The following is a 17,333-nucleotide window of genomic DNA, read 5'->3' as shown; positions in this document are numbered from 1 at the left end:
ACAGACCCCATATGTCAAGATGTATTACAACGATTCTACTATGAGTGACTTCTTAACTTCGCCGAAGAAAGTTGGTGGACAAAAGACGTCCATGAAGAGGGATGAGGTGGTGTTAATATAACTTTTTCATCTAACTTTGGGTAACATACTCTAGTTTTAAACAACTTAGTCCGACGAATCCTCCCTTGCTCCCACCGCCTTGAAACAATGGAACTACGAGCCGCTAGTTTTCTGCCTTTCAGGAGAAATACTTCATCACGTCAACTTATCCGTCGCATGCATGGTGAATAAACACACCCAATTTCCCTTAGTAAAATTTCGTAAATACAGTGCGTTATGTAGCAGTAATACACCTTAGCTGCAAGTGTACGCTGACGTCGTATTTGAAAATAATTTAAATGAGACCTACGAGGAAAGATAAAACGTGCCTTGAAATCAGCTTTTATGTTCAATCTGAACAAACGTTGACATTATACTAAACGCCCATAACAATATTATTTGTTAGCTGGATAAGTCAGACATATAACGTAACAAATTGAATTAAACAGCAAAATGGAACCTCCTTAGTTGGTGTTATATTTGTCACCTGTTTGTAAATGTGTTTAGGCAACGACATGTTAATGATCACTGTTTTCATTTATTTTCCAAAATAAAATTTCATGTAGAGGAAAAAATATGTATAATTGTAACTCATTGCTAGCTCATTTTGACTAACATTAGAAAGGTTTTGTACAATATTCAGAAATTGGCTTTCATTTTGCAAAAAAAACAGACTAAAAACCACCGTAAAGAAATTAACTGTACCAGGTTGTGCTAATAAATAGTAAATTAATTGAGATATGAACCAGCGTAAACCATCTCGAAATCTTACTTGAGGCTTTGAACTGACACACATTTGGGAAGTATATTGATCAATAAATGTATTTTTTTTTGTTTATGTTGGAAGAGAGTCAACTCTCATGCACGCAGCTTTATCCAAATCACTATAGTGTCGTTAGCTACATACGCCATTGCTATCATGTCTTTTATATAAGCGGACCCGAAGTGGAACTTGATTGATGCACTCCTCCTACATGTAATCCACTCTGTAATGGATTACGGTATGACGTCATCACTCAGTCACTAAAACATCAACCGTTCATTACTACTAGTTTCCTTATATGTCATATAACAACAGTTCGCTACCAGATAGTGATTTTATGACACTGTGTATATGCTCTCGTTTCACCATAATTCATGATGCTATAACCCAACGGATACCCTCCTAAACCATCTCCAACTCCTCCCGACCCCAGGGAATGATTTTATTATATTAAAAAATACCGGAATAGAGATTTATGGTAGATTTGAGTATATACTTCTACAGTTAGCCCTTTGTGTGTAGAGAAAACTGTTACCCTATAAAAGTGAGATTACAAATGTTTATTTTATTATATCAGTTCCTTTCACGGTTAATAAACTGTGGAAAAAATGTCAGGGAGAAATTAATGAACAAAGAATTTCTACAAGAAATTTAAAATATCTTCTTGATACTTTTTGAATTGCTCACGAATTATGATATGCACTACAGCAGAGTGAAATAAAATAATCATGAAGCATCTGCCGGTGGGAGGGGGGGGGGGGGCGGATTGACAGTTTAAAAGTTATATTCCAATATTGTGTGAGGCTTGTAACACACCATAACACCTGACTAAACTTATTTTAAAGTCTATCCGTTTCTTTGTTTATCATTTCTTTGACTGTGTGTGCGGAAGGAAGATTATTTTGGCCGCATCTAAACTTGACATTGAGAACAGTGCTATCACCAGTACGAGGCATAAACTTGTAACTGGCCTATCTGAATTCCCTGTTCGATACACGACAATGATAAATCTTTCCCCCTGATGAAAAAGAAAGTCTAATACTCTTTTGTCCAGGCGCGTAGCCAGGAATTTGCCAAGGGAGGGGCGAAACTGTAGATTCGGCATTGCAAACTATCTAAGCGTAGCGCCACCATGATTGGCGCGAAGCGTACAAGAAAATTTTGGCTGTAAATGCCTCCCAGATCGCCGGAAATGGCACTACCCATGCCTTGTAAGTTGCATCTTAGCATTTTCTCTTTTGAAGATACTAGCGATATCATAAAAACCTTTAAAAATTTTGTAAAAAATATGCTCAAGGGTGGGGGGAGCGGCTACCCCCTTCGCCCCCCCCCCTTGGCTACTCGCCTGCTTTTGTTTTATTTCTTTGTTCAACATTAATTAATACCTCTTTGTTTGTTATTAACATTACCGTTACTAATTAACAGGAATATGAATATTTGTCTCTCTTACCTCTTCTCCTGGAAGATTGCCCAGTCCGTCACAGGCCTGAAAGGAAGAGAAATATTATATTTCATTAGATTTTGAAATGGAATTTCAGGAAAATATAATATGGCGAAGCAAACAATGTATAAGTTAGAATGATATCTCTTCAAAAATATCGCAGTAAATTATTCCTGGCAGGTAAACACACATATGCATTGAACACACTAAAGTCAATAAAGGAGACAGACTCGTCAATGTAAGATGCACGGACTTAATAACATTAATATAAACATCAGCTTTGAAGGGAAGACATACTGTAGTTATTTTAAAACCCGTCATCAAACACTGAGTGACGTCATCAAACACTGAGTGACGTCATCAAACATTGAGTGACGTCATAATGACCAACTTCTCACTGAGATGATCAGATGGATACAATGGGCAACAGAGAAGATGACGAGTAGGGAAAAGAGGGCAGTATTTAAAGATAGGCCCCAGAACATCGTTGTCAGAAAAGAACAAATCCTTGCTTAGTCCACAAAGCAGCATATTGGTAACAACCCCCCCCCCCCCCCCCTTCGTCTAAGATGGTCTGTTTCTATCGTATTGTTAGTAGTGTAAAGATATCCATCAAAGTTTTGGAAATGTAGTTGTCTGGTCAAAATATACAAATAAGAGACACAGTGGGATAATTAAATAGATATGTTAACAATTTAAACATTTCACTAAATATAATAAACCTTGCACAAATTTGTTTCATTTCTAAATTTACCCTGTCTATGTATGTTCAATTGGAAGTTTGTACATGCGCACAAAAGACGTTTCTTGATAGTTAAATAAAATCTTAAGTTTAACACCTTTGGTTGAACTTTAATGCAGTCACCTCTAGTTTGATTTTCCTTGCATGTTAAAATACATCTAGTTGATGAAATCTCCCTAAATAAAACACACTTGTTTCTTTGTTTCAAGTTAAAACCAGAGCTGCCGTTTCATTTATAAGCCTACTTGGACCCACATATTTATGTCAGTCACTCTAATCTAAATAACTTATAACATATAATCAATAGGGATCCCTCAAATCCCATTGCAACTGACACTATTAGAACGAGTAACATTTACTATAACTTTGCTGCGTACAGTGACGTCACAACGTTAAGATTCTAGAGATGAAAATTATGCATCGATATTTTCACCAATAAAACATTTTTGACTGATTAGTTGTGATGCTTTTTAACAAAATTCAGAAGCAATATACGGCACGGGCTTAAAATATATTTATATCCGTGACGTAGTATCTTGAAACAAAAACTTATTCATGTGCGTGCTCATTTTCAACATTGTGTTCGTATACAGCGTCACATAATACGTGTCTACAGTTATTTGGTTACCATGGTATCTAGACAACAGAACGAAGCAGTAGTATAATTGCCCGCCACACACTAACTGGTATTATGGTCTTGTTGTGTAAATGTGCGTGGAAAGTGATTAATCACAGCTCTACCGAATCATTGGTAATGATTTACACCACAGAGAGAATCTAGTGCCACTAAAACAAAAATATTTGCAAGATCTTCTTCTACAGTTTATTACAAATCCCGAATATAATATTTTCACAAATTACAAAATAGTCTTCAATCTTCTTTCATTCTATCAATAAACGTATCATCTTTTCCTTCATTTATATCAATCGCCAAAATGTTCAGCATTCACATTCTGGGAAACGGTGAGTCGGATGTTTACAAGCAATTTCGTGTATCTATGCACTCCCCACACATAATAATAGGCAATAAAAAACAGTTTCTGGTATGATTTTAAAACCATACAAATAACAACAATGTTGAATCGCGCTGCTTCGCATCGGTCACCATCCGTTACACTACCAGTTCATCCTCATTTCTGACCTAGAAACTACAGGTATTTAATGTCCTTTACACATTAGAGTACGTGGAATCGTCGCAGGAACATTTCCCTTAATAAATTTGAGTTAATAATTGAGTAATATTGAACTTAGAAGAAAGAATAGCAAAAGTGAACTTTTACAACTTCTGTACTTTGTGTTGTTTTTGCTACAATCTGCTGGTAGCAAACTTGACCGTTAAAAGGAATGAGAAGGAATTGAAAACATATTGTTACTTCAGTCCAGCAGGAAAGATTAAAGTAAGTTTTGTAACAACAAATATCTAAGACAATACATGTGTGGGACACAAATTGTCTCAATCGGTTAAACGACAAATAATTCACTAATCATGAGCAGTCACGTGTTTGTGACAACATATCTTCATATCTAAGTTAGTTGCATGGTATCCAATAATTCTGCAAATATTTCACGGTTTGGTCAAAATACAACCTATGACGTAATATGCAGCTTTAGTTAATGGAATACCATCTTCTCCTAACACCAGAGAAAACGAAGAAAATGAGCGTAATCAGTGAAATCCAGGAAGCCTGCTACAAAGACAAATATGCAAGGGCAGCTATACAGTAAGCTACAGGGTCGGCTAAACTGACTGTTGTTACGACTGTTGTATGTGCTGTGGTGAACATTTGCCCCGAAATTAAATGAACATAAACAAGAACGGTGCAACATAATAACAAGCATTCTACGGTTTCATATTTAATGTACATCGAGATGGTGACGTTAAAGCGGGATATTTTCAGTACATTCATTTAGGTTAAGACATTATTTGATTAAGATATTTGTTAATGTCATTTATATTTACTACAGCTTAGTTTTGGTTCAGAAGAATAATACCAATGTTTCACAAGGATTTATAGTGGTATGTTGGAAACGTTAAGCAGGGTCGGTTATATCAATAATGTTGTTTCAAAGTCATACACACTACTAGTGTTCTACTTATGTTGAAATGATATGCTTAGTTGTTAATTCTCATAACAATGCTCGTGATTTACTTACAGACTTTTATCTCAAAAATATATTTTAAAGATATGTATTTCTGTTCACTTCAAGATGTTTATAACTTTGTTTCTACCTTTGATGTAAACGTGATACAAAAGTTTACGTGAGTTGTTCCTCTATTATTTGGCGCCCTCAACTCTCCGCCCAATCCTAGATACTTACAATAAGAAATGAATGAGGCTGGAAGGTTGCAATACAACTATCCTTAACACTTTGAAGATTATTATCAAGATAAAATAAACAATTAGCCGAAGACAAATTATGAATATTTAAATCAGGTTACCAGTTACCGACTATAACGTAGTTGGAACAACTCCACTCCAAGTCCCCACCCCGGATCCTGACTCCTTCAAAATCCTCTAATGTATGTTTATTTGTGTCTCTCCAAAAACACGCGGAAATAATACGAATATTTGTCTTATATTCATATTTTATCAGGTGATTGCATATGTTTTGTTTACCATAGTATCCGTACAAGATAACAACGAAGCGGGTTAGTAGAGCTACACATAATACTACAGAGTTTGTTTCTGTTTTCTAATTTATTCCCATTTTACACAAATGTAACAATCCTACTCCCCCCTCCCCCCCAAAAAAAAAAAGTTAATTAGATCGGAAACCTTGAAATGTCAGTAATTGAAATAGCTAATCTTCCCTTGGTACATACAAATGACCATGGCAAGCATTACCATTCAGAAGAATATAACAAAGTATATTGGTTTCAAATAAAAAAGAGACCCGTCCTTTCATAATATCTAAGCCTGTTGGACCCACACACTTATGTCAGTGACGTATACACTAATCTGGATAAATCATAATATACACAAGTGATCCTTCAAATCCACTGAAGCTTTATAAGCAACATAGTTAATTTATTAGCAAGATTTAATTCACAAGGAAGAATACCATAATGGATATTTGTGTTGTTTTTGCTACAATCTGCTGGTAACAAACTTAGCCGTAAATGAAATATATAAGGACCTTTAAAACATAATGTTACTTTATTTCACCAAAATTACAACAGGAAAGATGAGAGAAGGCAGAGATATTAATGGTTTGGAAACAAACAAATAGAACATGACAATATATTTGTGGGACACAGTATTGCCTGAATCTAATTAAACGATATATAATTCACTAGTTACTAGCAGTCAAGTGCTTGAAACAACATATTTAGATATCTTAATTAGTTGCAGTGGTATCCAGTTATGTGTGAATATTATATGGATTGGTCAACGTCTGACACCAACAGGAACAACTAAAGATCTAAACATGACCAGTTAAAACCAATTAGCTGCTACAGTAAGAAACATGGTCAGTTAAACGGACTGTTATGCGACTTTTGTTATGTGTTATGATGAACAATTACACATACATTACTAGAACAGACCTGTTCAATATGATTGATAACGTTTTACGGTTTCATCGCGGAATAAACGTGGAGTTTATTGGATGCAAATTCACAAACCTCGAATACTAATAAAAAGGCACATGTCAAAAAACGATTCTACATTATATAACATACCTACGGAAGCTTAAAAGTGCCATTAATATAAGAAAACTATGCCCAAACAATTCAAAAATTTTCAGTTAATTGTTTAGATAACAAGATAATATCCTATCAAAAATCAGAAAAATGTTGGATTGCTCGTTGCATAAACTGAGCAATTGAACATTTTTCTGCAAAATGTTTAATTCACAATTTTTCAGATCTCGTCAATTCAACAGTTCTTTGAAAATGTTGAATTGTTCACTTCTTTTCAAATGAGTAATTGAACAATTTTTCTGCAAACTGTTGAATTGACAAATTATCATATCTCATCAATTCAACATTTGCCTGCAAAATATTAAATTGTTTCCTTCATTCCAATGAGCAATTGAGCAAGTTTCTGCAAAATGTTGAATTGACAACTAATCATATCTCGTCAACTCAACTGTTTTCTGCGAAATGTTTAATTGTTCACTTCATTCCAAATGAGCAATTGAACAATTTTATGCAAAATGTTCAATTGACATCTTATCGTATCTCGTCAATTCAATTCAATTCAATTGCACATTTTGCAGAAAAAGTGTTAAATTGTCGAGATACGATTAGTTGTTAACTACTCATTTAAAGCAACTGAGCAATCCAACATTTTTCTGATTTTTGATAAGATATAATCTTGTAATGTCAACTTATGGGGCAAATTTTTTCTTATGTTGATAGCACCTTGACGCTTCCGTACAAACCTGTCCAAAAGTCAATCTATTATATGTTTACAATATAAAACTGACATGGAGATTGTACGGGTGCGCCAATATAGAACTAAGCATTGTGAGCGCTGAATGAGATTCATTTAGACAATGTTCGCACGCAAGATTCCATCCGCCCTCTCCACACAACCCCCCCCCCCCTTGGAAGTAGGAGCAGGAACATGTCTGAAAGTTCTCTCTTTACACCGGAACTTCTTATGTTACCAGCAACACGTAAACTTTACATATATTAACGTATCACTACACTGATTTATTTACACTTATTGGGGACTGAAAACAGTGCTAGGGCACCATAAATCAAACAAGCTGACCAGACTTGCATTATGAGCAATAGCTGAATGAAAGGTGATCAAACTCTTTACCTGCCATTGACCGGTTTGTAGATTCAGAAGACGATACTTGCCAATGTCGATAAGATTCAAAACTGATGAAAAACATAAAAGAGATATATGTTATATGATAAGTGCATGCTTTATCTTTGGTGGTCTGGAATGAAATCATAAACATTATATACGTTTTTCAGTTTATACACTTGTCGACGTTTTCGAAAATTCTTTAAATAGGCTAATGCACAAACGTAAGTGACTCTGACTGCTATTCTCTGAATCTCTCTCTAAGCTGTCCACGAGATAATTTAGTATCTATTATACACATATTTGTCTACAGTAGTGAAACATTTCATGGATCGGGGCAAACGTGTTGTTTACACTAACTACTTCTGTCTTTGAGACTGATCAATCATGACATCATCAGCAGTGACGTCACTCCACCATTAACAATGAGATTCTCGATGTGTCCTGAACAATGAACGAGGGTACAATGTGTACGAGTCCGAGAAATAATGTTGAGGGGTGGAGATAATTTATATATTGATAATAGAAAAAGACAAAAGTATTTGGAATTACTTAAATTGAGTTAAATTATAGAGCTACAAGACTAGACAAATTATCAACATAATCACGTGATCACGTTTCCGATGTCCTGAGAGTATGTCAGTTGTGTTAACTAAGGTTATATGTCTTGTTTCTAGCCACTTTCTTAGGAAAGTTTTTAAACTGTATTAAGACTAAATACATCAATCTCTCTATACTTGTCCCTCAAAGCCTGTACCCACGAACGCGGGCTTGAATCGACCTATTGAGAGGAGGGCAAGTCGCTCCACTGTTTTACTGCGTGGGAACGGGGCAAGCCCGAGCTTGATCAAGCCTCTTATGGGAGGTGGGGTTAGGACAGCTAAGCCCAGTTAAATTAAAATGAACAATTGCCTTGGGGTGTAAAAGATACGATGGATTTTATCACTTGTGGTTTCCGCCACTTGCTTATTTCTGTATCGACATCAACTGTGTTTAAATTGGTTGTGTGTACAAAGGACCGATGCAGTGAGAATGAAGGAATTACGTAAGGCGTAGCTGAGTAGTACACAGTGTAGCTGCCCGCGTATATCCGCATACATACAGTATGAAGTTTGAGCTGCCGTCTTGAAGACGTCCAGATAACCGGAAAGCCCATTATTATTATAATTATTAGTGTTCAAACGATGAACTAAATCGGAATCTGCCCGATTATTGCATAATCGGAACATAATCGAAATCGGTAAAAATTATACCAGTTATGTCATACCGATTATTCAAAACATATGGAAGGTGAACATATCATTAGTCAAAAACATATGGAAGGTGAAAATATCAACTGATTTATTGGGTTTGTTCTTTTACTACGAAACTTTAAAAGAAAGACACCCTCTATACGTCTTTCACAATCGAATTTCATCAAATTAGGCTGCCAGGGTCGCCGATTTTACTTCCCTCGTGGTTAGTGACTTCATATTTCTCTGCACAGTAAGCATGGTAACAATACCAATTTCGCGAATTAACGATTGTGCTGGATATCTAAACTATAAGGCCTATGTTGACTAACTGATTATAGGTCAGGGTCGGCAATAAGCGGGCGACGGACGCTTCTAAAGCACAATTGCGAGGGCGAAAAAGAAAAGAGAAATATAACAAACTCGCCCTAGTAATATCAGGTATCTGTGAAAAATTAATTGTAACATGCAAGGGTTTGCCGTAGAAGTGCGAATCGCGCAAACAGTTAACACAATCTCGCATAAAATTTGAAGCAGTGCGGGAGGGTCGCGCACAATCACCGGGAACTTCTCGTACAGTCACTGGGAAATAACGGCCTCCATTTAGCAATTTTCAGCACCAGCGACAATAACCTAAAATCCCCGCAAATCTCCGACCACATGGTAGCCGTACTTCACACTAAGCCCCGTGGAAATCTAACCTAGCCATCTGTTTATTGGTTTAAGCTGTGTCGCAAATAAAAAATCAAAATATCCATGAAAAACCGCAATCGTCGACCACATGTTACCCTAACAACCACACTACGTCAATGTGAAATGTAGTCTAACCATCGGTATGCAAAAAAAAAAAACCAAAACACAATATTTTGCATAGCTTTGTTTACATACTTTCCTTGATGCTATCGTCGCGCGCATGATAGCCGAACACCACACGTAGTCAACGGGAAAATCTAGCCTAAGCATCTCTTTATTCGCTAAAATTGTGACGCAGTTAGCTAGAACTAAAGTACCCATGAAATACTGCAACCTTCGACCACATTTTAGCCTAACAACCACACTAAGTCAATAGGAAATATAGCCTAACCATCGGTTTGCGAAAAAAAGGGGTAGCTTTGTTTACAACTTTCAATCAGTTGGATATCGGCAGTTGTTTGGAAGGTATGTGCTATGTCTTAAAAAGTGAATGCTGTATTTTACGCACACCGTTGCTGTGGCGATGGATTGAAGGTTTAAACTTCGATTAGTTTTCAGCTGTATAATGGTTTCGCTGTTGGTGAGTGATTTTATCCACACACGAAAAAATACATGATTTAAGGAAGGGCACCTACAGCGGAAGTAAAGCTGTGTTTTCTATATCAGTTGATGGGTTATTGGGTTTTCGTCATATATTAGGTGGTTTGACGTTATTTGCTAAACGATCGTAAATTTTTGCGTTTAAACTTTGAATGGATTTTTTTCTTCTCCAAAATAGCCCCCCAAAGCCAATTCCTACCCTGGTATAGGCATTTTAATGCACAAATGCTCCGTAGTGCAGTATTTGATGCACTAATTTGTAATTCGATGTTTCTTTTCACACAATTTGCAAAGGGCCATACTTCCCTGCCCATCACTTCCCTGTTACCGTCGACCCTCTTATCTCCATTTTTTTTAAACCTTCCGATGTTTGCTGCGATGCCCTCAAAAATAATTTAATTTCGGCAGAATTGCTGATATGCCTCTAATCCATAGCCGTCGCAATAAGCCTAACAATAGGTTGTTACATTGTAAACAGGTCTCGGAATACGGTCTAAAATATTGCTGAAATCCATTATGCACAAGTGAATGCAAATTTTTCATATGAAAAAAAAAACAATATTTGAGTAGTATCTAGTTGTTATGATTTCCTTAAATAAGAATCTGCTAACATTCTACAGGAAATAATAAATAAATTACTGTGGTACCATTTGCTGTTCAGTTTGATTGGCCTAAGCTTACATTTTCTATTTGAACTTGAATGGAGAAATAATGATGTTTAACTTCAAGTTCGTAACATTTCTATTTGTTCAACGGAATAATACTGAAAACAAGTACAAAATAATGTCGGAATGTAAGAAATATGTAATTCAAATTTACACTTTTGGTAAAGATTGCAGATTGGTTTGTCTGAGATACTTTTTGAGATGGATATTTTGAGTAACTATTCTTAGCCCATTTCAAGCAATTAACAGGTGACATACACGTCGAGGTGGTTAAGCCATTCGCTTAGCACAGTGCTATAGGATGTCATATTTTCGTATTTTGGAAATTAAAAAAAAAAATTAAAAAAAAAATCCGGAGGTGATTTGGTACATACAAAATGATACATAAGAGCCTTCTATTACAATAAAAACAAAGCTAAACAGAGGAAAATCACAACAATAATTGTTACTATCACATACTTATTACCGAATTCGTATACACGGGATATTTTCTCTTTTTCAAATAATCGGAATCGGAATCGGCCCGATTATAAAAAAAAAATCGGTAATCGGTATTTTCTGTTAAAGCATAATCGTTTGAACGATGATGATGATGATGATGATGATGATGATGATGATGATGATGATGATGATGATGATGATGATGATGATGATGATGATGATGATGATGATGATGATGATGATGATGATGATGATGATGATGATGATGATGATGATGATGATGATGATGATGATGATGATGATGATGATGATGATGATGATGATTATCGATATTTTCCTTTACAATATGTCGCAGAAGTACACTGAGCGAAGTATGTGGTCGGACGATGAAGTATTCGCATTGCTTGGCATTTGGTGTGACGCAAATACTATGCCGAAACTTGATGGGACAGCCGCAACGCTCCTGTGTACCGAGATATCTGTATGCGAATGGAAGAGAAAGGCTACGGCAGAACGGTCAGCCAAATAAAGTACAAACTGAAATACTTAAACAAAAAGAATATATAAAACTGCTGGACCACAACACTCGTTCGGGGAGACAGAGAAGAGCAATCTAGTTCCAATAAGAAATGAGCCTGATATTGGGAAATATTGCTGAAATAAAATTCACTGATCAACTTTACAGCAAAATGATAAACAACGAAGAATCTTCTGTTCAACCTAACGTCATGTTACACACAAATCACGAAAACACCGATGCACTACATTACTGTATATGACGGCTCAACGATTTTGTAAAACATATAATTTATATTGAATTTCACCGAAAATTAACAAAGAAATTAATCTGTATTCAAACGCGGTATTTGTTGTGATTACTGCAGGAACTGTATGGAGCGTGGGTTATGTCGCAATCTGCATTTCGAAGATGACGTCACGTTCTCAACTGTTCAAGTATATTTGAAATATCCATCCTAAACGATTAAAAAATCGTTTCTCTGTCAAACGCATAATTGGAAAATTATTGATTGTTTTTTAAGGTAACGTCTATGGGCTACCAGACAATTCTTTTAAAGATAGCATAATGTTGTTTAACGGGGGGGGGGGGGGGGGCGGAACTATCGGGGTTTTGGCAGGCCGGCGAGTTTTCGTTTCACGAAATTCAGACTATGGTCCGAAATAAACAACAATAAAAAATAACGGTGAACGAAAGAAAAGATATACACTTGTAAGCAGGGGCGTAGCGAAGGGGTTTTTGTTGGGGGGGTGTGGAGAATTTGAATTTGATCTGGAAGTGGTGACTGAAATGGGGAGGGGTCTAAGGGGAGGGGTGTCCCCCTTTTTTAGTTTTGAAACGTCCTTTGATGCAATCTGGTGCATATTTTAAGTCAAATTTGATTTGCCGACAGATCTGGAAGTGGTGACTGAAATGGGGGAGGGGTGTAAGGGGAGGGTGTCTCCCCCTCCCTTTGGAAAATGTTTAGTTTTGAATCGTCCTTAGATGCAATCTGGTGCATATATTAAGTCAAATTTGATTTGCCGACGGATCTGGAAATGGTGACTGAAATGGGGGAGGGGTGTAAGGGGAGGGTGTCTCCCACTCCCCTTTTGAAAATGTTTAGTTTTGAAACGTCCTTAGATGCAATCTGGTGCATATTTTAAGTCAAATTTGGCACGGAAGAAGCTCCCGTTCTTCTTTTCTCTATTCAGCTTTCCTTCTTTCTTCCCCTTCCTCTCTCTTCACCTTTTCTCCTTTTGCCAACAGACCCAAAATTTGCCGACAGCGACCAAATTATTGGGGGGGGGGGTGTGACACAGTTTTTTTTTCCAGAGTTGTTGTAACGATTGTATGTACACAAAGTCGGCATATCTGCTAGAATAATATTATTATATTTAGGTTTTCCATTTTATTTCTTTTCATTTTGGAGACTATGAAAGATTTATTTTATTTGAAGGTTTTTTTTACTTAAATCCCGCGAAAAGTCGTACCACTCAAAATACTGCTCTTCAGATACGAACAATGATTTCCCTGCCCAGTGCATTGACTTTTACAAACGGGTGGTAAACGTTTATGGTAGGCCATACGGGAAATAATTGCTGATTTAATGTCCGTACGAATTAAAATTATTACCGGTATTAATTATATTTAATACCGGCATTAATTCTCAGCCAATCACCATGCAGCTTCATATGCCAGTATTAAATATATTAATACGGGCATTAATATAATTAATACGGGTATTAAATAGAATTAATACGGGTATTAAATAGAATTAATACGCGCTTTAAATAGAATTAATACGGGTATTAAATAGACCAATCACATCAGCAGGATTCTCACTTGTTCATCTGATCTGATCGCCGCGCCAACCTATACAACTTACGTTCTTTGAAGAATAACAAGACGGTTCAAAGCATTGCGAACTGATAAAACATCGGACTGGGATTGAGGGTCAACATTTGTCAAAAACCTACAAGTATCGTTCTCTTCTCGACGAAAATCATGCAAAAATTGTTCTTTGTCTGTCATGCGTGCCATTGCGTTGTATGTTGTACCTTGCTTGCTAGCTACAAGTACACTGCTTTCACGCTGGGGATTAACACCAGCTCAGACTGAGCATGGTAACAAAATTCGCTGATGTGGTTGGTCTATTTAATACCCGTATTAATTCTATTTAATGCGCGTATTAATTCTATTTAATGCCCGTATCAATTCTATTTACGTGGTAGAAAAAATCGCTGATGTGATTGGTCTATTTAATACCCGTATTAATTCTATTTAGTGCCCGTATTAATTCTATGTAATGCCCTTATTAATTCTATTTAATACCCGTATTAATTCTATTTAATGAGCGTATTAATAAGGGGTTAATCAACGGTCTAGCGTGCGTTTATGGCAAGCCATGTGGGACAAACACTGTATAATATATCCGCGTATTAATTGGAATTTATACGCGTATTAATTGGAATATATACGCGTATATATTATTAGCCAATCATATGGCTCAAATATATCCGCGTATTAATTCGAATATATACACGTATTAATTCGAATATATACACGTATTAATTCGAATATATACACGATATTAAAAAAAATACATATGGGGATTAAATCCAATATATGCACGGATTAATTAGAATATACACGAAAAAACATTTCCGCTCTTGCTGTGTACATATACCAACGATAAATGTTTTGGCGGGCTCGCGAGATCGCTTCAAAAAGCGAAACTTTATACATGTACAACACATGTATATTTGAATTAATACGCGTATATATTCGAATTAATACGCGGATATATTATGCGGTGTTTGTCCCCGCACATGGCTTGCCATATGCGTTACTCACAGGATTATGCACGATCGGGGGGTAATGCAAGCGATGCACGAGGGCGGAGCCCGAGTGCATCCAGCGATAGCATTAACACCCGGAGTGCATTAATCATGTGAGTAACGCACGCTAGACCGTTGATTAACCCCGTTCATTCATACACTACCATTTGTGTGGGGGAAAACTCATAAAACAAAACATTTTTGGTTACATATAACCAAAGATTTATTAAAGTGATGCCCCGTAATTTTACCGTGTGTTACTCACAGGATTTACCACGGTCAGCTGACCTGAATGGACCAATAGGATTTAGGAATCTTTACTAAGTATGAATGAATTATATTTAATACCGGCATATGAAGCTGCATGGTGATTGGCTGAGAATTAATGCCGGTATTAAATAGAATAAATACCGGTATTAATTTTAATTCGTACGGACATTAAATCAGCAATTATTTCCCGTATGGCCTAACATAAACGTTGGCCGTATCAGGAAAGCCCCGGTAGAAAATAGCGCGTGTGCGCTGCTTGGATGATATATGCACGTGTCGAAAAGACTCACTGCATATCTGTCGATCGCTGTTCGTATTCTATATTGCAATAACCTGGTTCGGACGTTTCCCAATGTTTTCCAAGCCTGCCGCTATGCCCGGAGTTAACTCGTTGAAACATGTTCAAATTGCAGGGCTTATCTGCGGTCACAATTTTAGCTCTACCTACTGTATGCATGCTTGAAGCAAGCCCGCGTTCGTGGGAACGGGGGATTACATGCACCAGACAAATACCCCCAGACAAAAACCCACGGACAATTACCCCCCCCCCCCAAGTCAATAACTCCCCGGACGATTAACCACCCGACAATGACCCCACGTATAAATACCACCCGGACAATCCCCCAGGACAACTACCACCCGGACAGATACCCCCCCCCCCCGAAAAATAACCCCCGAGGACAAAAGCCCCCCCCCCCGGACAAATTCCCCACCCGGACAACTACGTCCACGGGCGAATACCTCCTAGACAAATTAACCCCAGGATAAATACCCCCGGACGAACATCCCCTGGACATATGCCGATATCTATAAGGGACGGATGCAGCGACGGATACGCAGGTCTTTTTTTAGAGTTTAGTTTCCCGCGGGCCTCAACATATACCCTGGTCTCTCGGGCAACTGCAAGCGCATATTTAAAATTGGATCAGGGTGACGGTTAAACCAGTGAGTTGTTATGGAAAAAATCCTTGGTTAAACTGGCACCACTAGGGTCGTCGTGTGCCCTGGGACTTTCAAACTCCTCCCGACTTTTTAAAAAGATTCGAGTTTTCAATATATAAGCCTCCAAAACTCCTGGATAGTGCTTGAAAACGGAACGAGCCCCGGACAAGATAGGTGGGGACGGCGGTTGAAGAAGCATAGCATGAGGGAGGGGGGGGGGGTGGGGTGGGGCATCGGTCACTAATGGAAGTAACTAATAATTTACTATTAGTTCTAGTGACACTATTCTGTATTATTAATCTCCGAACAATTCCGGCTTATTGCGACTTACCATTTTTAAGTTTTCTTCTGAGTAATTTAACCTGATGATTTGTTATGTTATGTTATGTTAGTTTTTGTATAGCGCTTTATATGGCACTATCAAATTTGGTTATATCAGAATAATATTCGATATATCAGATTAAGAAAATTTGCTTTCATGGCCCTAATATAGGCTTTCGTACTACGGGGTTCACCAGCTAAAGGTCCGCTTGGTTCACGGGCTCGGGCGGGGGGGGGGGAGGGGACATGGGCGTATTCAGGTTTAGAAAGGGTAGTAACCTGGGTGAGGTAAATTTTCGCGGGTGGAGTTTTCCCAGAGGTAATTGCCGGGGGTAACATATTGTCCTCGGGGTAATTGTCAAGGGGGTACATGTCCGGGGGTATTTGTCCTCTTGAGTGTATGTCCGAAGGGTAGTTGCCCCGGGGGTAGTTGTCCTCGGAGGTATTCGTCCTCGGGGGTTTTTGTCCGGGGGGTGATTGGCAGGGGGTACTTGTCCCGGGGTATGAGTCCGAGGGGTATATGTCCGGGGGTATTTGTCCGGGAGATAGTTGTCCGGCAACTCTTGCATGTAGGAGGAAGGTTAGTGTAATCTATCATCGTGTTACTATGACTTGACATGCACAATTATAACATTGAACAATAACACTGTCCAAATTTCTAAGAAATTTCAAGAAACCTACATTTAAGTATATTATCGACATAAGTGTTGATGGAGACAAAATATACTTAAAACTTACATGTAAGCAACTATGAATGAAGATATCATATCAATATAAATTATGTTTAGTGTCGTGGTTTGTCTTTCAGAACATCAATAAGGCCGTGACAAAACTAAAACACGAACTAAACAGAAATATCAGCAGCAATTGTAGACAATTACAATACTTGTTGAGTTGAAATAGAACAGACCATTGTAACATCTCTTTGTTTCTGTTTGTTGACATTTTCTAGACTAGACTAGACGAGCCTAGACTATTGCAGCCGGTCTTACAAAGATATCATAATTGCAGTTCGCACTCTATTA

At 37.4% G+C, this 17,333-nt stretch overlaps 2 protein-coding genes across 10 annotated transcripts in view; one reads left to right on the top strand and one right to left on the bottom strand.

Moving 5' to 3' along the window:
• Positions 1–17,333, top strand: part of LOC139970087 (uncharacterized) — an 853,056-nt gene that overhangs the window by 556,872 nt on the left and 278,851 nt on the right. The window lies entirely within an intron of this gene.
• LOC139970058 (uncharacterized) overlaps positions 1–17,333 on the bottom strand; it is a 354,811-nt gene that overhangs the window by 251,211 nt on the left and 86,267 nt on the right. For 2 of the 3 annotated variants that reach the window (XM_071975675.1, XM_071975676.1), the window contains exons 7-8: positions 7,818–7,879; positions 2,313–2,348 (exon numbers count right to left, since the gene is read on the bottom strand). In XM_071975675.1, the coding sequence (XP_071831776.1) occupies positions 2,313–2,348; positions 7,818–7,879 (98 nt within the window). The remainder of the gene's footprint in view (positions 1–2,312; positions 2,349–7,817; positions 7,880–17,333) is intronic. The other variant, XM_071975674.1, reaches the window with a different exon arrangement.

The sequence above is a fragment of the Apostichopus japonicus genome, chromosome 7, assembly GCF_037975245.1.
Source record: "Apostichopus japonicus isolate 1M-3 chromosome 7, ASM3797524v1, whole genome shotgun sequence".
Lineage (NCBI taxonomy): Eukaryota > Metazoa > Echinodermata > Holothuroidea > Aspidochirotida > Stichopodidae > Apostichopus > Apostichopus japonicus.
This window is presented reverse-complemented; position numbering and strand designations above follow the sequence as displayed.